The sequence below is a fragment of the Quercus robur genome, chromosome 11 (genome assembly GCF_932294415.1).
Source record: "Quercus robur chromosome 11, dhQueRobu3.1, whole genome shotgun sequence".
NCBI classification, from domain to species: Eukaryota; Viridiplantae; Streptophyta; class Magnoliopsida; order Fagales; family Fagaceae; genus Quercus; species Quercus robur.
Window position 1 is genome coordinate 26,703,101 of NC_065544.1, and position 25,786 is coordinate 26,728,886.

A 25,786-nucleotide genomic window follows, 5' to 3' on the forward strand; every position below is an offset into this window, starting at 1 on the left:
ATATACTCAATTACACAGGCTCTACTTGTCGTTAATAGAAAATTTTAACAGAAATTCAACTCTTTAAAGAAACATCATTGTCTCTTAGTTAAAAGGATACAAAATTTTCGAAACTTTCTCATAAATATAAGTTGGATTAACGGTGACTATGACGGTTAAAGGGCACCGCACCCACAATAGATGGGTAGCAATTACAAAAAAAAAAAAAAGGGACCATGACGAGGGACACGGAGCGGGTAAACATTTTTGGTGTTAATTATGGTAATGAGGTCAGTGGTCCTGGGGCTTGGAGGGAAATATGGCCCCACACCTTGGAACCCACTAAGGCGGTTTTGGGTTGTGCTGCACATTGCACACCACGTACAGGACCACCCAATGAGTCTGCTTTAAATAACTCTTTTCTTTGTCATAATATCAGCCCCGTGCTTGCCATTTCAATCCAAAAAATAACTTTGGTTTGGCATTCCCCTAGAAAAAAGCTATCTATCACTCTGAACGGAAACCATCTATCTATATATCTATCTATCTATTTATTGCTTCATCCCAAACCTCTCTACTTTCTCCCTCTCTATCAGTATAGCATATACCTCAATCAAGTAAGCTTTTTCCTACATGCATTCATGCTTTAATTTGCTTTACTTGCACTTCTGTTTGATAGCTTTTTCCATTTCTACACACTTACTTTTTATAGGATTTTAACCTTTTTTTTTTTTTTTTTTTTTTGAGAATACTATAGGATTTTAATTTGATCTAATTTGTTCCTTGTTGTTCTTCTATTTTTGGTTGTACCCTTTTTTCCTTTTTTCCCCCCTTTGGTTATTGGTATTGATCTTATACTTCTAGGTGTAATTACGAAGTACCCTTTTTTTTTTCTCTTGTTTTAAACAAAAAGAAAATTAGAAAAAAAAAATGTTTAGTAAATGAATTTGTAGTGGATCTAGCTAGCTTTGAGTAATTTCACAATGATTTTACGAGTAACTGTGTTTGTCAATCTAGCTAGCTGAAAGGGAGAGCAACCGAGCAAGGGATAATCAGAGAGATAATGGGGAGAGGAAAGATTGTCATTAAAAGGATCGACAATTCGACTAGCAGGCAAGTGACTTTCTCCAAGAGAAGAAATGGCTTGCTCAAGAAGGCCAAGGAGCTCTCTATCCTTTGCGAAGCTGATGTTGGGCTTATCATCTTCTCCAGCACCGGCAGGCTCTATGATTATTCAAGTACTAGGTTTGATAATCTCTCTTAATTATCTCTCCCTCATTGAAAATATATTTTCTATTGGATTATATGTGCTGTTCTCTATAGCTTTTGGATGAATTTCAGTACTGGGTGAATTTTTTATTTACGTTTATATATATATATATATATATATATCTCAATAAGGACATCGATTACAATCTGTATTGCACTATACTGACATAAAATATTGTTGCCTAACTCCTTACACTTCGTAAAAAGACTACACGTATCTATGCTAACATTTTCTGGAAAACCACTTTGAATCATATGTAATGTGTTTGTGGCCATTTAAATCTTGAAGAAAACCTGAAATATGTTTCGAGTTCTTCTGCGTTTGGTGAAAAAAATATAAGAAAATCGTTCTATGTGAAGAACAAATTTCGAGAAATGACTTCGTTTTTGAAGATTCAAGTCATTGACTCATTTATGATACGAGCCCCTGATCCCTCTTAACATTATTGACCTCCCTCCTAGTCTCAAAGTCTTAGTCAACCCGGCATGTTTTAGGCTTTTTGTAACCTACACAAATCGCTTCAGTACTATTGGCAATGATTGCTAATGATGGGGGGTGGTGTACTGTTTAGCAGTACTAATATGTCACCATCTATTGGAGTGGATGTGACTAAAGTGCTCGTCAGTGAACTTACACATGTTTACATCTTGTTTGGGGAAGAAACTTATGGTTAGATTTCATGAGTCATTGATTTGGTGAAGAGTGTACTGTTTCAGGTATAAAGTTCCTAGCTAGCCAAAGAATATGGTACTCAAGTTTCTTAACTTTTTGGTCAATGAAAATACTAGATAAATATTACTCCAAAACATGATGGATTCCCCTAAAAAAAAGAGTACAATTTTTACCCAAAAATAAAAAAGAAGGAAGAAAGGAATCAAGTGCAGAGAAGAGGTTCCATGTTTACTAGTATTATTATGTATGACCTTATAATTAACACTATTTTATTTTATTTTATTTTAAGTCTTAGCTAATCATTTTCCAATAAATGAAGTCTATTTCACGTCATATAAACAATAATTTTGATACCCCAAAATAAGAATATTCACAATATGTTCTTAAGAATACGAATCATGAGAATAAAATATTACACTTATTTTTAAATATGTATTATGAATTTCTAGATTCAATTAACTTTGTTTAGAAACTAAGTATAGGATCTTTTTAAGAAATTCCTTTTACTCCTTGCCATATTAGCATAGACAATTATTCATTTGACTAAATTTCAATACCTTTTTCTCCTCCCATTCATTCCTCTCTATCTCTTATTTAATAGTTATCATATATTTATATATACGTTACACTTGCTAGAACATTAAGTGGATTCCATCTCAGGAAACAAAATAGCCATAAGGCCCATAACAAAATCTATTATTAGTTGAATATTTCATTCGAAAATGTCTCTCATTCTTTGTATCTGTACGAGAAGTCTCACGTATTTAAAAATTTAGGAGCTTTAAAATTTTTGTGGGCCATAACTTGACATCTTTATATATATACACACCGAGTCGCCGGATCAAGGTTTGCTGGTGCAGCCATGCACGCGCATTTGGGAACGTGCATGCTTATTGTATTTAGTTTATTGCGCAGGTTACTGTTAAAGCATCCATGGTCTTCATTTTGTTTTTCCTCATTTGAGCGGCTTCACTACTTTTGGCTATAGATGGAAATGACTAATCCCCTATATATAAAAACCTTATTCAGACCCTTATTGAAATTGATGAGTATCTTAGGTTTGATTTCGGGTTCATCATGTAGTATGGTGCTAATTTTCAGTTGTTGGAAGTTGGAACAAGAAACCATACAACTCTGGATTAGATTCCAGCTTAGTGACTGCACTATAATTAAAATTGCATGTTGAAAGTTTGTGGACCTTCACACACTCGTACACTCTCAAACACTCATACACCACTCACAATAGAAGAGACTCACACTTTTGTTGCGAATGAGACTCACACTTAAAAGAAGATAGAGAGGAGAGGGAAGAGGAAGAGAACTCTCTTATATTTCTCTTTCTCTCTCTTTTTTTTTTCTTGGTTTTAAATGAACGAATGTATAGATATATATATACATGCAATTTTTAACTTCAACTACATTTATTATATAAACATGTCACTTTGTAATTTCTACACAAAACTTCAATAAAGTTCTATTCCTTAAAATTTTATTTAATATACGAAACTCATGCAATAAATGAAAGTTTAAATAAAATAAGTTAACTTCTAACATCCTCCTTAAACTTTTTTCATTTTATTTTATCATCACTCTAAGGCTTGTAACTTGTAAAAAGCATCGTACTTGAGTGGATTGCTGAATATATTTGACACTTGATTATGTGACTTCACGAATTCTAGTTGAGCTTCTCTCTTATGGATGATTATGTGACTTTATGAACTCAAGTTGAACTTCCATCCCAGTGATGCACTCTCGAACAAAATGATAGCCCGCATCAAAGTGTTTGCTTTGGTCATGAAAGATAGGATTCTTTCCAAGAGTTAGTGATTTTTATTGTCCACAAATATATTTATAGCTTCTACTTGCAGTATATGCATCTCCTTTAATAAAATTCTAAGTCAAATAACAAGTCAAACATGAGAATTAGTTGAAACATACCCAACTTTGCTAGTGAAAAGTGTCAATTTTGTTTATGTAGAATACGAAGCTAATTGTACTCTTTCTTTCGTCTATATCTTCAGCCCAATCGCTATGGCTATAGCCCACAAAATATTTTTTGTATAGTTTCCTAAAGAGTAACTGGAGTGAATACCTCATCATAGTCAACAATTTAGATCCAGTTATATCCTTCAACTACCAGTCTTATTCTATATATTCGCCTCTTTTGTTTTATTCTTCTTCATCTTGTACACACATTTCGTTGCAATTGCCAGTTTTCCATATAGAAGAGTTTCTAGATCTCAACCTTCATCCTTCTTTATTTCCTTGACCTACTCGTCCGTAACGTTTCTCTATTTCTTGTTTTGCATTGCTTCTTTAAAGATTGTAGGTTCCCTATCACTAAACAGATAGGAGAGGACTAGATTATCTATATTCTCTGTTGAATCAAAGAGATATTGGAGACTTCTTAATCCTTATTGTCTTTCACTAGAACACCATCTAGTGATGATTATTAGGATGTGCTTTCATGAACAGGAGGTGCTGGTCATGAAGGTGGTGTGACAAACTATTTTTGAAACTTTCTCCACATGTTCTTCTTTTTCAAGTGGAAGAAAGAATTCATACTTATCTTCTTCTTAGGTACTCCAATTTGATATAATTTTTTTCATCAATTCTCACATTGCAACTGAAAATGACTATTATAGTGCTTGGATCATAGAGATTATAGAGCTTTTAGCCCTTAGAGATTGAATTATATCCAATGAACACATACTTCTCACTTTCGTTAATTAGTTTGGACCTCTCTTTATTTAGTTCATGTACATATATAATACTTTCAAATACACATAAGTGGGAAATTGTGAGCTTCTTTTTGCTCCAAAGTTGTTGTGTGGTTTTTCTTTGTACACTACTCATTTTGAGACAATAGTTGGACAAATGGATTGCATGGTCAATAACTTTAGCCCAAAGTTCTTTAGGCATTCCTTGCACTTTAACATGCATGCTTCTAGACATGTTAAGAATGGAGCAACACTTACTTTTTGTTATGTCATTTCTTTGTTTTTTTGGTGACCTAGGGATTGTTCTAGAGAGCGAAGACTCTTATTTGTTTCACAAAATTCTATAAATTCATTTGATGTGAATTTTCCTTCTCTATAAGATCTTAAATTCATCTTTCCACACTTCCCATTCTTGTAAAGAATCATAAATTGCATTATATGGATTGTGGGTCAGGAACCTTCTAATTGAATTGATCTTCCTTAGTGGTCTCCCAATCTCATCAAAATATTTTTCTTGAGAAAAATGCTTTAACACCCTTTTGAGGCAGTGGCCATAACACCTCTTAAAAGTTTATTTTAGTCAATTCAGTACCTAAAATTTACACGTGTGCCAAATTGGTACTTCTATTAGTTAGCCATTTGTTGAAATAATGTTATTGTCATGTGTCATGGGCCAAAACAATTGCTAAAGACAATTGCAAAGGTTTTAGAGGAGAGAGGAAGAGAACTAGGGGAGAGAAAAACGGGCTAGATGGCACCATTCGTGGTCTCACCAAAGCTAGAGTTCATGGTCCAATCTCCAATCAAACTGATCGCAGCCTTGCTAGACAACTAGAGCCAGGATTTGTGGTTTGGTTTAGGAAAGTTAACACCGTACTAGTATCGGCTATGTCGAGGAAATATAACATACTAGCCATTAAACCAATACTGATATTCTTCTAAAATGTATTGTAGAAAAATCAAGTTATACCAGCTTGTACATAAAAGTTATCAAATTCATATTTATATAAACTGGTACCAAATTGACTTACTAGTTTACTTCAATAATGATTTCTCAAAAATTAAAATAATCATCCAAATCAAGAATCCAATAAATGAAATCCCACTTATACATTATTCTATCAAAGATTAAAATTTTTTTGTATTTAGAAATGCATTTGTGAATAGTATTGATAATTTCTTTCACAATTCTAGCCTATCTCTGATGTTCTCTTCCTTACAAAGAGATTGGTGAGTGGTTGGCACACGTCACGTATGCATGGCTTGTTGGGTGTCATATTTGAATTGTTGGCGTCACATTGAAAATGAAGGATTTGCCCATTGTAAAAACTTCTTGTACGAGTTTGCTATAATTAGATTTGCTACTGTCTCATCCGTTAAGCATCATATTAGAAAAAGGACAAGGCTCTACCAAGTGATGCAATGGGATGGTTACAGGAAATAGAACACGTCTAAAAAACCCTAAATTCTTTAAGAGAATTATTTAAATCCCTAAAGAAAATTCTAGAATATGTATAATGAGAACACTAAAATCAATAAATTTCTTTTTTTGATAAATCCTCTCTGAAAATAAGTAGTCTTCATGTCTAGGGGCTACAACATAAATTTACATAGAAAAACTTGACAAAAACCCTAGAGACGTTAGAAAACCCTAAAGGAACCCTAATTTATGGTAGGAGCAAGATTTGGCTTAAAAATAGCGAAAATATTAAAATCTATTCTTAAAAAAAAAATCATAATTCAAAAAATATTCTCTACCATTTTAGAACGAAAGTTTTGACTAAAATACTTCTAAAACTCTATAAAACAAGAAAATAAAACACTATTCCAGAAAATTTTAGAAATATATATCAATAATTCATATATATTTGTCTTACATCAATTTTGTTTCATTTTACTCATCCAAATTTCCATTAGTTTCAAACAAACGATAGAATATTTTCTCTAGTATCCATTTGGAAGAACAGTTTTGATGAGGAATGTTAAACCCAGTCATATTTGTTGTCCCTTGATAAATAAGTCACATATTCTTTTGTTATAACATGATCCCTCGACATCATACATAATATATTAAATTTCAAAAAATATAATTTTTATTATTATTAATATTTATAAGGATATAAAAGTTGGGAGGGAGAACAGTATTAGTCTGACAATGAAAAAGAGACGAAGCAATGCCTGTCAGAAATGAGTACAGAGGATAGTGGTAAACTTGTAAAGATAATTTAATTTAATCATAAGAGGTGGCCGAGTGGTTGATAGCTCTGGTCTTGAAAATTGGTATAGTTCGAAACAAAGAACTATCGAGGGTTCAAATCCCTCTCTCTCCTTTGTTGCTCAAGGAATATATATATATATATATATATATATAATTTTATTGGTTTTGTGAATTGTTTGTTTAATTAATTTCAAATAAGTTGTATCTTGTTTAATTAACTCGATAAATAGAGCTGAGGTTATGGTTAAAATCACTAGTAGAAAACCAAAATAACTAGTTATAGTAAGCATGATCAACTATCATGTGTAAAGGTAGAATTATTTAAAGTTCTCACTACCTTTTACTCACCCATGGAATATCTAATTAGTTGTTTGGCAAATAGCATCAACATGCATGGTTAGAAGTTTCATTCATTCTACTGATTAAGGAAGTAATTGTCAGTAGTATCCAGTTGAAGATACATTTTTCGACTTATATTGATGGTCCATTGATACATGTATGGAAGTTTTAGAATATTGTTTGGGATCGCCGTAGCAGGGATAAGGACAGCTCTCAATGGTGTGTTTGCTTACCGAATAACACTGCATGCACACAAACTATTTCATATTACTGATGCCCTCACGTCAACTAAAAGATTCATTTTGGTCGAATTGCAATGCTAGCTAAACGTAGTGTAAGCATGGTCTTTCAGTCAAGGCTAGACAGGTTTACGTCAGATTTGCTAGAATTCCTTGGTATCATTTTCAGTAGTGTGACACAAACACCATCCCATTAAAACCTAACAAAACATGCATGTGTCTATTTTGAATGATCACCCTTCAGTACTAACAGTTCCAAAAAACTTCGAAAATAATTTCAGGACTTATATAAAAGATCATTTTGAACTCGCTTCATTTTGATTTTACAAAGAGAAAATGATAGATTTGAATTAGTGACCTTCTCTTTATGAGGCGTGATGCCTAACCAACTGTGTAAGTGTAATTCCTTTGGGTTTTGTAATTATCCAACGTTAGGATTTTAACCAATGGTACATATTTTTATTTTGGAGATGAATATTAATTATCTTTTTGCTAGGCCTTCTAACATTTATAAGACATAGTGCGATATATATATATAAAAAAAAAAAAAAAAAATGTAGTTTTAATAGATTGTGAACCTTTGTAGAGTAAAATTCTGGGATATGGTAGGAAAAAAAATTTAAGTTGTGATATTATTATCTAGTAGGACATATTTGATACAAAATGGAGTTAGAAAACAATAGTAAAAATGCAAAAGTGAACTCAACCCCCGTATATTAATGGAAAAGAAAAAAGAAGGGAAGAATTATTGTTTCCATATTCAAGTTGAAATACTTTGTTAAAAAAGAAAAGCTGATACTTGTCTCTAATATCCTGATAGAATTGTTGTTGTAATACAAAAAAAAAAAAAAAAAAAAAAAAAGAAAAAGGGAAGGAAAAAAAATAGAGTTATCATAGTTCGGTTTGATGGTCCATATATGTTCATGGTAAAAAAAAAATCGGTGGATACATCTTTCCCACGTGAATTGTTGTGTTATAAAGAAATTATTGTCCACAACAATATAAAGTGCATACAGTAGCTACCCTAAGATAACTTTGGACTGTTGTTCATACATTATAAGTAAGATTATAATTACTTTACTTGCTCTACAACTGTATGAGCTTATATCGAATTTAGTCCTCTTAGTTCATAATATCTTTAACATCCTCCAAATTTTGAACGTAAAAACATAAACAAGATACAACACACAAGATGTTAGTAATAGTAGACGACAATGGTTGGTGATGATTGCTGACATCAATTGTTGAAAAATCCATTAGTAGATGAGAGTGTAGCTACTCATTAAAATATGTATCGGTGCATTGAAAACTTGTATTGTTGTATCAATGCATTGTGAACAACATTGTCATAAGCTATTTGACCTGTGGTTTGATCAATGCATCTACCCTCGTGAGGTGAATGAATGTGTTCGGGAACCTTTATAAATATTTTGTGTAATTATGTCTACATATGGTTATGAACTTTTATGAAAATTTTATGTAATTGTATTTGGCATATGGTTATGGTGATGAGCCACCACGTAACCAATGTAACCAAGGCTGGCCCAATGTATCGTGTAGCCTATGGCAATAATTTAAATTAGTTTCTTCAAATATTCTAATGGTGGTACTAGTTGAATGCTTCTTTGCAAAGTTATTAATTTAATATTTGTATTTTTTTAACAACTTTAGCCTCGATTAATTTGGTTTCTTTGTACTAATAACACTATAATCATGTTAAAATTATGAAATATTAATCATGTTATTAGCATGTTAAATGTTTTTTATGCAAAATATGACCACATTTTTATAAAGATTTTTATGAGTTTATGAGTCATTTCTTCCAATATCTATTTTGACTGACTATTAGATTATGATTTACCAATTTGGTTGATTAATTGTAACATTTTCGTGATTTCTCATTTGAGGTTGATTGATTTTATCAATGCAATGTTTGCACTTTATTTTGTGCACCCTACGGTAAATGCTTATTTTTTTTGGTATAAAGGGAAATATTATAAAACAACTAAGAGCAACTAAACTTAGGACAAAGCCTGAAAGAATACAAGCCCTAGCTATCAGCCGCAAAAGTTTTCTTAATGTCCATAGGCGGACAGGAGTATAAAACAAACTCAGAATCTTGTAATGAGCCTAGTCTAGCAAGCTGATCAGCGCACATATTAGCTTCTCGGAAAACATGTTGAATGCGACATTGTGGAAAAACACTCAGCAACTGTTTGCAGTCATCAAAAAGGCCAGAGACAATAGTGTTAGAGTAGCTCGGGTTGGTTAGAGCTTCAACTAGAGCCTTAGCATCTAACTCCACTATAAGGGCAGTCATATTCATCTGTTGGCAGAGGAGAAGACCATCCCTAAGAGCCCATAATTCTGCACAGAAGCTGTTCACTTTCCCAAGCTTCCTTGTAAAACCTGCCACTCAAACGCCAACTTCATCCCTTATCAGACCCCCTCCACCTGCTAAGCCTAACAACGCATTTGAGGCCCATCTGTATTCAATTTCATCCAGCCTACCTCTGGCTTATCCCACCTGATTTTCCGGATTCTCTTACTGTTGATACTCCTGGCACGATCTGCGCATAAGGAAAATTCTTTGGCTTGAGCAACTATTCCTTTTGCTAGACTCGGGTTGCTGCTTCTATGCTTGAAAACAAAATTATTACGTTGTCTCCAAATCTCCCAAATAGCAAAAAAAAATAGAACATTCCAAGGTGGGCTGGTCCGACTATGCTTCTGACCACTTTTGCCGTTGGTAGTGAGCCAATCCCTGAAATTTTGAGTGAAGAGTAAATGCTTATATTACACATCTCTAGAATTCCTTTTTAACTCTTCATATCATCATCGATAAATTTTGCTCAATTGCGATGTCTTTAGGCGTAATCCAATAATTGGTTTTTTAATATATGGAAACTGGATGGAATTGGTTTGAATTTATGATTGTTTAGCTCATGTACACCTTTTATCTCTTTTTATTTTTATTTTTAAATTGTAATAAAAATAAATATAATTATAATGATGGTGATGGTGACGGTGATGGTGTTGCACAGAGATACAACCAAAAGCTAAAGTGATGGAAAAACACACCTTATTTCTCTTTCTAATATTCTCTCTCTCTCTCTCCATTAATAATTTTGCAACACAGCTTTATCTTTAAAAAAAAAATTAAAAGAAATTATATTTCGTAAGGTTTCATTTGCTACCGTGTTCTTTAAAATCACTTCTGTAATAAATAGCAATGAGATTCTTCTGTGCTAAGTACGTTAATGATGATGATGATCTAATGACTAATTATTTCATCAGCATGAAGTCTGTTATTGAAAGATACAAGAAGCTAAAAGAGGAACATCATCAGCTGATGAATCCTGCTTCCGAAGTTAAGGTAAACATTCATGAACCACTCACTAATCTTCTCTATAATTTTCCTGTATCAATAGAGGCATATGCAATCGATATTTGATAATTTATTTCACTGATTGATACTAGGAGGTACTATAAATTCTACTATCATCCAATTTTAAATTTATACGGTTATTTGTGATTGGAGGCTATAGATTCAAAAAATTTGATAGAATTTTTCACAACTCCTAATGTGGTAGATCATTAATAATAAGTAAAAATGCGATGTTGATAGTGAACTTAAATGAGAACTAACAGAAACTTGCCAACTTAAAAATATTGTAAATTTTTTAATATATGTAGCATTATTCTTTGTGATGGTATCAAGTGTAACGACTGAGGTATAAATTACCATGTCGTAGCATCAACATGCCTATCCATCGATTGCATGCTCTATGTGCCAAAGTTACGTACTAGGTTAATCAGTGTGATATGCATGGCTTGACAACGTAGCAACCATGCAAGTTCATAACTATTTGGAGTAAATTTTTTCTGGAATTTCTCTTATTCTCAATACACCTATGAAATTGTTATAATAAAATAAATATTAAATTATTAAAATTTTCACTAGCTACCAACTGCTTACGGTACGTGTTTAAAGTCTTGCTCATCTGACTGTTCATCTATTTATATTACTTATGTGCCAATGATTTCTCCATTAGACAAATAATTAGAAAAGTAAGACTTGAAAATTAAAATCTTTATTCGCCAAAGTCTCCTCAATTTGCTCATTTTGCAATTTTTTATTATTATTATTTTTTTTATATATAGAAATTGTTCCTCATCTTGGTTGCACAGTACTGGTTCTTATGCTTACTTTTTTTCCTCACTTAAATCAAAGTTGTCAAAATGAGATCCTATCTGAGATCAGGTGCAAGTGAGGTTCTTTAAATTTATATCATAAGACAATCATATGGTTCGTATGAATTTATAAACTATTACAATGTAGCTAACTCTATAAAATACTTAAAACTAATAATTAAGTTTTACAACATTATGCATCAACTATAACTCTTACAATTAATATTGGGGCTTGTACTCTCCCCCCAATATTGCTGAAGATAGTTACTCTAACTCTTCCAACTAATTTTGGCTCACCCAAAAGTTATAAACCATTTAAATAGCCATTATACCTTCAAATCTTCTCTCTCTCTCAAATGACAAACCATTCAATCTTTGGACTGTTAAGATCATAAGAAATTAGATTAGCTTTTATTAGATTCCAAATCTAAATTGGACGTTTATAGCTAGGTATCTTCATAATTCAAGATTTAAGTAGGATCATAAAAGCTTTGGCTTCTTGAGACCATAAAATTGTAAAATTTTAAGATCAGGATTGGTATTTTGATTGTCATGACTCCAAATTTATAGCCTAACTGTAATTGAGTAGGCTATTCTTCTATTCTTGGCTTATAGTACTCTAAACATAGTCGAGACCTAATAAAATATATATGCACACACTAAAGAAAATATTTCGACAATATAATTAATATTGAAAACTAAAATAACAAAGTTTAGTTATAAAATTAGTTGTAACCTAAGGCTATAATGTTACTCAATATCTTTTTATTGGAAGTGAATTTTGACAAATCCACTATTGAATTATATCTTTTTTTTATATCCTCCATCTGTGCAAAATTTATAGAAAATTAAAGATCAATAACTATGTCATCAATAAATTGTTTAAATTGCAAGTTTTTGTAATTTTCAATTGTACATAAAATATAAACTTATAGATTATATAGTAAATAATATAATTGACACAAAATTTTACATGTGTATTAAAGGCGTAAAGAACATACAATTCAACAGTTAGATTTTCAAAATATGTAATAATATTGATTTTATTGAGTAAAGTTGTAACCTTAAGTTATAACTAATTTTGTTGTTAGAACATATGTGAATCATGTTAGAAACATATCTCAATATAAAATTGGCTAATCTTTTGACAAAAGACACTTTACTTGTAATTGAGTAGATCTAGGATGTGTTTAATATTTCAAGGAATAAGGTTTCAAGTTCAAGTGTTAAAACCATGCAAATCTGTCCAAGAATCAAGTGAAAAAGAGTTGGATGTTAAAGTTCAACAGCTAGCTCGACAAATAGCATCTATCGAGGTTTAAAAAACAGCTTTTGCCTGATGCTCAACAGCTACTCGATAGATACCCTATCTATCGAGATTTAAGAAAATCAGTTTCTCAGATCTAATTTCAATCCAATCCGTGTATACATATTTGGGCTTTCTTTTCTCACTATCCTAAACATATATAAGGATTATTTTAAGGGTCGTCACAGCTGATGCAAGCGAGTGCAACTTGATGCAAAGTATTTTCACAAGCATATTGTGACCGGAGACAATTTTTCCTAGTTCATTTTTCTCTTTAAGAAACTCCTGCGTTTGTACGCCGTAGGGTTTTGTAACTAAGGAGTTTCATGATTTTCATTGTGTTGATGAACTAAAGAACTTTGTAGTCAACTTCATTCTCAAGTTGGTGGTTAGTCATGTACTTGGATTCATGTATCAATTGGTTAGTCACATATAGGGAGCCATACATTGAAAGGAAAGATTGTCACTACAGAACAAGTCCAATTGGGTATTGGGGTAAGGGTTCAATTGTAGGTTGGTATAAGGTACTGAGATTCCTTTACTTGTAATAGTTTGTTATGATAATAGTAGATTCTTGGGAGTGGTGATCTTAAAATCATCCGATGGGGTTTTTGTCTTGGAGGTTTTCCCCACTCATAAACAAATCACCGTGTCAGCTTTATTTGTTTGTGCTGCTATGTGTATTGCATGTTAATCGGATTAATTAATTAACTTGACTAATTAATTGATTAATTTATCGTAAGGGGTCAATATATTATTAGCCTATTATTTGTAACAAAATTTGTTCTTGATAGGAAAATTAAAAGAACCAATATTTATTTAAATTGTGCGGCCAAAGTATTATTATTTTGACAAAGAAGAGAAGATGATGAATGATGATGATGAAGAAGAAGATGATTGAAACATAAAGAAATCATCGACTCCGCATGCATTTAGAGAGAAAAGAGGGGTTACAGATTTCAGAGAGATCTCTACCCCTCTCTCCCTTCCTCTAAGAGCAGAACCTCATTGCGGCCAAAGTAGATCATGCGAGTTTTTAACAAAACAAAAAATTATAATAAATTTACTAAAATATTTTAAAATAAATAATGAAACTTTTTTAAGTCCCTTGAAACTTTAAATTTATAATTTTTAATATAGTTATAGTTTACCACATTAATAAAGCATGTCAAATGACATGGAGTATTTCTGTTGAACCACATAGCACAAGCATGACATATGAGACCTAACATTTATTTATTAAAAAAATGGTGTTGATTAAATAATTTAAAATAAACAATGAAATTTCCTTTAAATTTTTTAAAAAAATTATTAATAGAATCTTAATCAAACTAATATTTTTAAACCTTTTAAAACATTTTGATAATAGAAAACATATATTTTGGTAAATCATGTTCATAAATTTAATGTACTTAGATTGTACTCTATGAAAAAACAAGTGAAAAATGAAAAAGAAATATAAGAATAAAAAGTGAGGACATCTACTTAACAAAACTATATATAGCTGTAACACACAAATTTTATTATATAATAAATGAAATATATAATATGAAGTATATACTATAATACTGTTGTGAAATTATTGAGAAAATAATATAGATGTAATATTACTCTTACCCTTTACCTATGTTACCTTGACCCTAGGTTTCACCCTAGCACATCGGAAAGAATATAGCTACATCAGTTTCGAACATTCCTTACAGTATTTGACACGTTCATGTACTAGAATACCTGAGTCCATGCAAGATAGGACCTCAACCATAGAAGTTGCTTAGAAACTTGTGAGAATGTCATTAAGTAGGAGCATTGATTAGCAACTCTGATACGAAAATAAAGTTGAAAGAAAATATCAAGATGAATTGAGGTATCGAAATTTCTATTGGGAAAATTTGTTTTTAGCATGTCAAATTCTCTAAGCAATATATACACATCCATCCCATAGTAAACCTATAGCCATCTTACCATCGCATATTCTTGGTACAGTGGTCATTCCACAGGTATAAATGCTTGTGGAGTGTGGAGGGGCAAGGATCGAAGTTTAAGTTTTCAGGATGGAGTTTCACATACATATACATTTAGATTAAGTTAGAGTAGAAATTCTATCTTGTAAAAAAAAAAAAAAAAGACCTATAGCCATCTTTCTTCCTACACCATATCTAATACCAAAAGTCTAGTGATCATTAAAACATGTATCAGTTTGTGACTATTTTCGCCAATATGCATTAATTAGTAACCGCAATGTCATTGTCTCAGTGACAAATATATCAATGTTCATTACCACAAATATTCTTGTAATTGTATCAACATAAAATGGCCCATTTTCTCCAACAATTCATTTCAATAACTGAATCTCTTCACGTTACTTTTATTTTATGTCAGAATTAGGAGCATTCTTTCTTAGTAATATCAAATTGCATCCAGATTCAGGATACATGCAAAATGAACATACAAAAGTTGCTATTTCAGATCTTTGATTCGCTAAAATATAGAGGTTAATGAGTCAAAAGATAATACAAAACTGTAGCTCGTAACTTAATCTGCAATGAAATTTCTCAATGTTAATCCTTAATTTAGATATTTATAGATTTCACTGCTAATTGCAATGAATCATTTCTAATACTTTGAAATTTGTTTTGCAACCTTGATGCCACACTGCTAAAAGTGCGCAGTATTGTGTGCCATCAAATTCAAATTAGTCATTGTATTCCTTCATAACTTACATCATAGTCCATTTGTTAAAGATAATAACTAATAATAATAATAATAATCCTTTGTCTTTAACTTACCAGTTTTGGCAAAGGGAAGCAGCGAGTTTGAGGCAACAACTGCTGTACGTGCAAGAATGCAACAGGTAGAATCATTTGATAACGAGTTAAATAATACCATATATATAGATGCCTGGAATTGAAAGTTCAGAAACGCATTGCTCAAAAGCCAAAGACTCTACCATGTTGCTAATTAGTCAGGTTTATCATGTACATATCCTGCCATGATGACTATGGTTCCTTCAACTAAACTTTTGAAAGTTTGACATCAATTTCACACCAATTTCACTGAACCTTTTTATGTATTCTATTCTATTTGGGACCATATCCGAAAAATAAGGACAGTCGACATCATGCCTTGCCTTTTACAATCTCAACCCGACACTCACTTTGGCCTTCCTGCAACTTCACTCATAACTCATTCTAAACATGTGATAGCTCCTAACTTCTTGTTGATTATGGTCAAATATTATCATGCAGATTAGTTAACTACTGTATCTGTCATGTGCATGCTTTTATGTGCCTGCAAACTTATATTACAAGGCCTAATATCTAAACCTTGAATCACCAAAAACTTGACATAATAAAAGTTACAGTTAGAATGAGAATTTGAGTAATTTGAAATTTTGAATTGTAAAAAGAGGTCTACTCATGTAACACTTTTGAAGCTTAAAAGGCTAAAAGTGGCATCTGATACTTCAGTCCAGCTAAAACCAATATCCTTTTTAGCTCTCATAAGGCATATTTGCAGAGGTCATTACTGCCAAATTATCAGTCCACTTGAAAGATGCAATTAATTGAATGCATGATGGATGGTGCAGGCAATTACTGGGACATGAACTTGCTAATTTGAACATCAAAGATCTACAAAATTTGGAAAACACACTGGAAATGAGTTTGAAGGGTATCCGCATGAAAAAGGTATGAACTCCTTTATCTCTAGTTGAAATTTCATCCAGTAACATTCATGATCCTACCTATGTACAGCATTCACATGAATCCTTACATTTTTTTCCTTGCAGGAGCAAATTTACACTGAAGAAATAAAAGAAGTAAATCGGAAGGTTTAAATAGAGGATTGACTCAATTACTTCAATTTTCATTTAGGTCTAATTCCATATTCATCAGCTGACAGTCATAGGTTTCATTGCAGGGACATCTTGTTCATCAACAAAACACAGAACTGCATAATGAGTTAGACCTGTTCCGTAAAGAAAATGAGGAGTTGAAAAAGAAGGTATTTGAAAGAAACCTGTGAATATATTAAATAAAGATAAATTCAATTGTAATCTCTCTCTGTCTCTCCCTCCTTTTATATGCAATAAAGTAATGGTAATCATCTTGAAAGTAGATAGATTTTTCTCCAATAAAGGTTAAACAGAAGCTTTGGCTCTCAGGTTTATGAAGAAAAAGATGTAAATGAAGCAAACACAACTACAAATGCTCCAGACACTGTCCGCAATGGATATGGCTTTCAAGCACCCATCCATCTCCAGCTATAAGCACAACTCAGGCTCAAAACAATGAAGTACAAGCAAAAGAAATGAAATTGGGGTATCTCTTCAATCTTATGACATACTATAAACTACTCATGAGTATTGATGCATCCTATTATTACTAATCCTATTAATACCTTGTCAAATTTTGCCACAGATTACAACTGCATTAATGAAGCTGGTCAATAACTGTGGGTGGATATCCATCATTATCCTAACAACAAATTGCCACACACAGGGAAATTAATTAGTTCTACCGTTGAGATATATTGTTTCAGCTACTTGTAAAATGCATTCGGCTACATTATGGAACATTCTACGAAGAATACTTTAAAATTTGCTTAAAATGATCCTATCAATATGTAAATGTCTACTGGCAAGCACTAGGTGATTTGTCAACTGCTGTGAACTGTTATGATTAATGATTAATCACAAATTGACTACGGCTAGTAGTGTTATCAAAATTTGTTGCATGAAATTAGTTAAACAGTTGTATCTCTAAAAAGAAAAACTTCTGGACTGCCCACAAATTTGTGTCTTAATAATACAACTCTTAATTTATTTTTATTGGAATATCGAAAAGAGGTAAAAAACAGAGAAAGACAAAACGAGCAAAGCATTAACACAATCTTAACAGAATGACTGGTAACAAAAATTCTAAAATGTACAGATAAAGATCCTACTTTATTTGTGTAAACTGATCAATGTGGTAACACAAATGGCTAGGCACATAAGCATGCAAGGATATGTCACCAATTCAAACAAAAAGGCACTTGCATAGCACAATGGAAAAATTATCATCTACTTTTGTACCAACAATCAAGAAAGTTGTGTTAGATAATTAGTAGTTCTAGCTTTCTTATATCTATCATTCATTTTAGTAAACAATTGTAAGTTCCTCTAACATACTTTAGGCTATCTGACTAAACCCATATTCAATTACACTTAGGTACGTACAAATGAAAAATATGCAACAAATACAGCATATATATGTGTCATAAAAATATGCAATAGACACAATCAATTGACTAAAACTACTTCGGAAGCAAAAGGCAAACAGGCAAAAACAAAAATCAATTGTACAGCAAGCACAAACCCTAGTTGGGTTCAGCTTTCTGGCTAGGATATATAATCTCATCAACTGCATGATGTAGATAGGTGTGCCGTGTGCACCTAATTTCAATCTTGCCCTATTGTTCATCATCTATCTCCTTGGATCCGCCATAGTAATTATCAACTCAAAAGTATATATAATTACAATGAAAACACCTTGAGATTGTAAATTGATAACATGAAGACTGTTAGGTTCTAAGTACTTAGGAATTAATATATTAGAACTCTAATTTATATTGTTGGCAAACCATAATCAAAACAGGTTTTATAGTCTTGTTTAGACTTGCTCAAAGTGTATGCATTTTATGTAAAGTTGGAATCAAGTTGCTGCAGAAGTTATAGTATGATCCTGCTTAGCTTGATCAATCGAGAATTAGACTCGACTGATCGAAATTCGGGCAAAACGTTTTTTTGCAGATTTTTCTAACTCAGCTCTAAGCCCATATGACGTGTAGGGTTTTATGTTTTTCCTTAAGTATAAAAGGGAAAACCCTAACCACGTTTTAGATGGCTCTATTTGCCGTGTGTGTGAATCTCTTGTGAGATCGGAGAGGTAGTTGCCTTCACACATGCTTAGGATTATCAAGAAGGAGACTTCATTGAGAGTTTGATGATCATTCAGTTGCTACAATAAAAGCTTAAAGATACACAAGCAAGAGTGCTTATACTTGCTGGAGAATTTAAGAAATAAGGAGTCCATAGTCTCAAAACTGTCACGTGGTCGTGTCAGTAAGTTTTCTATTGGTGGGTAGCAATAAGATGTTAGTGGTCTAAGTCGTTATTGTAAAACTTCGATTCTTTCATAGTGGATTCAAGTTTACCTTGAAGATAATTAGGTTAAATCCTCTCTAGATTTTTATCGGTTTGGTTTCCTAAGTCATCATATCTTTGTGTTTTTTATATTCCGCACTTTACATTGATATGATTATATGATTGTGTGTTGACCTAGATCTGAAATTTGAACTAAATAATCACTTGAGTAATTAATTAGGTTAATCAAATTGTGTTTTAAGGGGTCTAAAAACAAACAAGTGGTATCAGAGCGGGTAGCTCTTTTGTTGTAGATCTTTTAATCTCTGAGCTGATCCTTGACCCTTGTTGTCATAGAATACGGACACTCTCTGGTTATTCCTCCTCACTTTGATGGGAATAATTATACTTATTGGAAAGTAAGGATAAAAGCATTCTTGAAATCTATTAATGAGAGAATCTGGAACTCTGTTGAATAAGGATGGAAGAAGCCCACTACTCCTGTGAGTGAGTGAGTGGCAAACTTCTTAGAAAGAAGCAACCGCTTTTAATAGCAAAGCTATGAATGCTATTTTTAATGTTGTTTCTATGGAGGAATTTAAGAGAATCTCTAATGTTGAGATTGCTCACACTGCTTAGAATATCCTCCAGACTGTGTATGAAGGCACAAAGGCAGTTAAAATCAATAAGTTACAGCAATTAACAACTAGATTTGAAAGCATTAGGATGTCTAATGATGAATCTTTCGATGAATTCTATGCTAAGCTTAATGATATTGTTAATTCTGCTTATAATTTGGGTGAAATCTATGATCAACCTAAAATTGTTAGAAAGATTCTTAGATTTTTAACTGAAGATTTTAGACTCAAAGTGACTACCATCACTAATAGTAAGGATGTGGACTTCATCCCTGTTGATGAACTTGTAGGATCTCTTTAGTCTTATGAGTTGGACCTACTCAAAACTAGCAAATCCAAATTAATGGCTCTTAAGTTAGTTGATGATGTTGATGTTGGTGGATTTGATGATGAACTCTCTACTACAGAGATTGCTTACCTTGCCAAGAACTTTAGGAATTTCATTAGAAACAACAATAGAATGGCAAAAGGTACGAACACTGCTGAACCTAGAAACTTTAGGAAGAATGATCCCACTACGGTTAACAACACTGAAAAACCTAGAGAAAAAGTAGGTCAATCTTCTAATAATTCTATGGGTCCTCAATGTTTTGGATGTCAAGGTTATGGTCATATGAAATCTGAATGTCCTACATAATTGAGGACTAAGGGTAAGGCTATGGCTGTAACCCTTAAAGATGATGAAATTTCTGATGATGAGTTTGGTTGTGACGAGGATGGAAATTTCATTACTTTCACTACTACTGCTGTAATAAATGAAAGTGTAACTGTTGAAGAGAAACCTTCTGATGGGGAACTCTCTGAGGATGCAGATCTTCAAGAAGCCTATAATAAACTTTGCAAAGTTGCTGCAAAGGATGCTATAAGTGTTGAATTAGGTTTGAAGAAAATTGCATCTCTTGAGCTTGATAAAAAAAAATTTGCTTGTGAATTTATTTGATGCTATTGAACTTTTGAATAATGTGAAGTCTGAGAACATGCTTTTGCTTGAAAAAATTAAGAATTTGGAACATAAACTATCTGTTGCTAGAGAACAAACTGATAGGTCTGCATGCTACAAACTTGATCACTTGTTGAGTGTTCAAAAGTCTCCCTCTAACAAAACTGGCTTAGGTTTTGTAGAAAGCATCTATGTGCCTACACCCCATTCCACAAACTTTGTTCCTTCTTCTTCTTCGGAACCCCATGTGAGTGAGGTTGTCAAACCCTTTGTGAGTGAGGCTAAATCTGTAGAAGTTACACCTCCTAGGAAGATTGGGGTTGATCTTCATGAGTCTAAACCTAAGGCTTCTAACCCTCCTAGGGGCAAGACACATGATAAGCCTGCCTGGGTTTGTCATTTTTGTGGAAAGTTTGCATCATTAATGCTCTTATTTTGTATATGATTAAAATAGCTCTTTAAACTTGTTTTGTATATTGGATCTCTCATTTTTGTTTTGCTGCATGATTCTGTTGCACTATTCATTTTGTTTTGCTACAATGTGATCCTATTGTTCCATATATGTATATCCAAGGTGATGGTAATCTCTGCAACACATGAAGCTGCGTAATTTCATTTTGTTTTGCAGCACATGAAGCTGCGAAACTTGCTTTAAACTTTGTTTTCCCCTTCTATTTTTCTGATGGTAATCTCCCCCCCTCGCTTAAGGCAGTTTATAAGGGAGATGCCTTTGCTTGTAGTCCTTCTTAGTCTTTTAATGAAATTGCAGTTTATCCAAAAAAAAAAAAAAAAAAAAAGGTGGTGTTCAACCTTATTGTATTAAAGCTTTTGTTCAAATTTCATGCTTCCCATATACAGGGCTTTCATTCAGATTGTGTGTGTGTGTGTGTGTGTGTGTGCGCATGCGCGCGCATTGCCCATATATAGGGGCTGTGTGTGTGTGTGTGCTACCCATATACAGGGGCTTTCATTTAGATTGTGTGTGTGTAGCTTTAAAAATATTATTGTTGGGAGATTTAAAAATATAGCTGTTGGGAATGAATAGAAAAAGAAGAAAAAAATATTAAAAAAAGAATAAAGAAAGGTTAAAGAAATAATATTTAAATGAGGTAGAGAATCTGTTGAAAAGTAGATTTGAAAAAGTGGGTAGCTAAAAAGTATAAGTCACTGTTCATTTTCCAAACAGTACAAAAATTTGGAGAATCTGTTGGAGATGCTCTAACAATTCGGCCCTCCAAACTAAAATTCTTGACTCTGCACTCTATTAAGAGTTATCTTGTCTTCCTTCCTTAGTAAACAGAAACTTCAACCTTTGGCCTTTGTTACCTTTTATTATATTAAAATACCAACCCTCAACAATTACAATTAAATTTGTTATGGAATTAGTCCAACGTCAAATATTCTAAGTTTATGGTCTGAGGACCTGACATAACTTAGTTTTTGTTTAATACTTCAATAGATATCATAGGGCATTAAATTCCACTAAGTTTGTGGTCCGAGGACCTGACATAACTTAGTTTCTGTTTAATACTTCAATAGATGTTATAGGGTATTAATTTTCACTAAGTTTGTGGTTCGAGGACCTGACATAACTTAGTTTCTATTTAATACTTCAATATATGTCATAGGGTATTAATTTCCACTAAGTTTGTGGTCCGAGGACCTGACATAACTTAGTTTCTGTTTAATACTTCAATGGATGTCATAGGGTATTAATTTCCACTGAGTTTGTGGTCCGAGGACCTGACATAACTTAGTCGAGGACCTGACATAACTTAGTTTCTGTTTAATACTTCAATAGATGTTATAGGGTATTAATTTCCACTAAGTTTGTGGTCCGAGGACCTGACATAACTTAGTTTCTGTTTAATACTTCAATGGATGTCATAGGGTATTAATTTCCACTAAATTTGTGGTTCGAGGACTTGACATAACTTAGTTTCTGTTTAATACTTCAATGGATGTCATAGGGTATTAATTTCCACTGAGTTTGTGGTCCGAGGACCTGACATAACTTAGTTTCTGTTTAATACTTCAATGGATATCATAGGGTATTAATTTCCACTGAGTTTGTGGTCCGAGGACCTGACATAACTTAGTCGAGGACCTAACATAACTTAGTTTCTATTTAATACTTTAATGGATGTCATAGGGTATTAATTTCCACTGAGTTTGTGGTCCGAGGACCTGACATAACTTAGTTTCTGTTTAATACTTCAATGGATGTCATAGGGTATTAATTTCCACTGAGTTTGCAGTCCGAGGACCTGACATAACTTAGTTTCTGTTTAATACTTCAATGGATGTCATAGGGTATTAATTTCCACTAAGTTTGTGGTTCGAGAACCTGACATAACTTAGTTTCTATTTAATACTTCAATGGATGTCATAGGGTATTAATTTCCACTAAGTTTGTGGTTCGAGGACCTGACATAACTTAGTTTCTGTTTAATACTTCAATGGATGTCATAGGTGTGGAAACACAAGATGCATAATTAGCATAAATTAAAGGACAAACCCAAACTATACTACTTTTATTAATAATAATACCTCTTGAGATTATTTACATTCCAAGGATGAAGTACAGCTTTTTCATCTAAGTCTTCTAGATAATAAGCTCCTATTCCGGCTACTGAAATAATCCGATAAGGCCCTTCTCAATTAGGCCCCAATTTTCCCCAAGCTAGATTCTTGGTGGTTCCCAGAACTTTCCTCAGCACCAAATCTCCTACGGCTAACGGTCTCAGCTTCACATTAATATCATAGCCTTGCTTGAGTTTATGCTGGTAGTAAGCCAATTGGACCATTACATTCTCCCTACGCTCTTTGATCAAGTCTAAACTTTTTTCCAACATCCCATCGTTATTGTCCGAGGAAAATGTACTAGTTCTTAATGTTGGGAATCCAGTTTCCAGAGGGATGACGGCCTCGGCTCCATAGGTCATGGAAAAAGGAGTCTCTCCTGTCAATCGTCGAGGCGTTGTTCGATAGGTCCAAAGGACATGTGGCAATTCCTCCACCCATTTTCCTTTTGCATCATCCAGCCTCTTCTTAAGTCCACTGACTATTACTTTATTAACAGCTTCAGCTTGCCCATTCCCTTATGTCGGGTCCTCGGACCACAAACTTAGTGGAAATTAGTACCCTATTGCATCTTGTGAAGTATTAAATAGAAACTAAGTTATGTCAGGTCCTCGGACCACAAACTTAGTGAAAATTAACACCCTGTGAAGTCTATTGGGTCACTAAGTGGGTTCCTTGGAAACTAGTACAACCTCTTGATATTAAAGTGCTAGGGCCACTTGGGCTTATGCATTCCAAGATAACAAATTCTCAAATATCGTCCTAAGATCACAGGATTTTTAATCACCTATTGGAGATATAAACCCCACTAAGCCTATGAACATCATCTAATGTACAATTGAAATACTATAGACCCAACTTTATTCAACTTTTGAACATTCCCTAAAGTTTCAATTGATTAGAAACAATACGTATGTATCCAAGATGTCTCCTTGAGACCTCATAGTATTAATGGTTATCACCCATTTTTAATCCCCAATTGTTAGTGTTTATAAGTTATTGTCTCTCTTACAAACGAAAGATAGCCAAAATGAGTCCATTCAAATTAAGATAACACGGTGAACAAGTACAAAAATAAGACAAAACGGCAATAACAATAAGCAAATAAACATAAGAATCCTTACAAAAGCCCTAATCAAATTACAAAATAAGTCATATTTTTTCAACTTGATTTGGAGCTTTGGAGCTTGGCTGGCTAATTTGTCTGCCTCCGAGGTGGTGACTCCCTCTTTATCCTTAGTTGATTCCCCAGCTGGCATGACTGTGGAAGCCAAATCATGTTGGAAGCCCTGAGAGGCCACCTCTACCTCAGAAGCAACTGCAGTCTTGTCCAAGGAGGCTTCTGGAGGGGCGTTATTATCTTTAGTTGGTTCTGATTGGCCAGAAGGAGGAAGACTTGGAGGCAAAACCTCCTCATTAGGGTTAATGGTTAAGGGAGTGTTTTTAGCTTGACTGGATGGAGGGGCTGAGGTGCGGATTGCTTCAGGGTAGAACACGTTCTCTGGCCTCCTTAACTCAAATGAAGCCTCAACCCCAGCTCGGTTAAGGGCTTCATCCCAAGTTTAGGCGCAATAGATACGGCATACCATTGGCACCTCTGCCTTTAGTGTCTCATTCGTCTCAGCCACGCCGATTTCATAGCCTTTCTGCTCGGCCTCATTCGTTGCCTGTTCAGCCTCGGCTTTTGCTCTCTCAGCTTCCTCCCTAGACTTCTCAGCTTGCTCCCTCAGCTTTTGGGTTTCCTCCAAGTGCTTCTTAAGGGCTGCAACCTGCTCCCGAGCAGCTTTTAGCTCTGCGTTTGCTTCACGCAAGCGCTTTCCCTGGTCCTCAGCCTGCTTTTGATAGCCTTCCAAAGTCGAGTCAGCGCTCTTGCAAGCTTGCTCCTCAGCAAGTAACTTTTTCCTCGCATCAGCCAAGTCTTGCTCGGATTGTGTCAAAGTCTGTACAGCCGACGCTCGTTTCTTCTTTTCATCGTCTAGCTGACTATAGCAGACATTAAGCAACTCATCCAGCTTAAAATTATTTTGGATAACCTACAAGGAAGAGATTAATACTATAGTCAGTAAAAAGTACACATCAATGAGTAAGGATCACAAAAAGAAAAAGAAAAGAGTTATCACTATACCATGCCCAAGTATCTTTTATTATTGAGGATGAGTTCATTCTTCCTTGCATTCTTTATTTCGGCCATGTCCTTTGGGAGTAATAAGGCCTCCTCTATAGCCGAGGCTACGTGACACCCAATGCCACCGTTGAAGTCCCTAATAGATGCATCATCTCGTAGGGGCTCCCCAGCATGCATGGGTGCTGGCAGCCAGGCTTGAGGTTTAGGAGGTTGAGTGTCAAACCTCTCCTGGCCTCACTAAGGAAGATGGCTAGTCTTCTGCTACTTTGCAGCTCTTTGGGCATCTTTCTCGCGGGTCGGATGGGACTTGCCAGCATCCACCACGTCCTTCCCTTTCTGTTCCCTGCGCCTTTTCAATTCGGCCGCATCAGCTCTGACTGGCTGTTGAGGTTGATGGGAAGGTGGATGAGGAGCAAGAGGTGGAGACCTGGTGGGAAGA

The 25,786-nt window shown here is 33.8% G+C and overlaps 1 protein-coding gene across 2 annotated transcripts; it reads left to right on the top strand.

The window, feature by feature from the left end:
* Positions 1-432: 432 nt before the first annotated feature.
* Positions 433-17,656, top strand: LOC126707006 (MADS-box transcription factor ANR1-like). Of its 2 annotated transcripts, XM_050406592.1 has the most exons (9): positions 433-596; positions 997-1,224; positions 10,735-10,813; positions 15,727-15,788; positions 16,524-16,623; positions 16,725-16,766; positions 16,856-16,939; positions 17,100-17,256; positions 17,356-17,656. In XM_050406592.1, exons 2-8 carry the CDS (start codon positions 1,043-1,045, stop codon positions 17,202-17,204), a joined length of 654 nt encoding a protein of 217 aa, XP_050262549.1. In that variant the 5' UTR covers positions 433-596; positions 997-1,042; the 3' UTR covers positions 17,205-17,256; positions 17,356-17,656. The 2 variants fall into 2 exon arrangements, with proteins under 2 accessions (XP_050262549.1, XP_050262550.1); XM_050406593.1 differs by lacking the exons at positions 16,725-16,766; positions 16,856-16,939; positions 17,100-17,256; positions 17,356-17,656 and having other exon boundaries at positions 16,524-16,629.
* Positions 17,657-25,786: the final 8,130 nt, after the last annotated feature.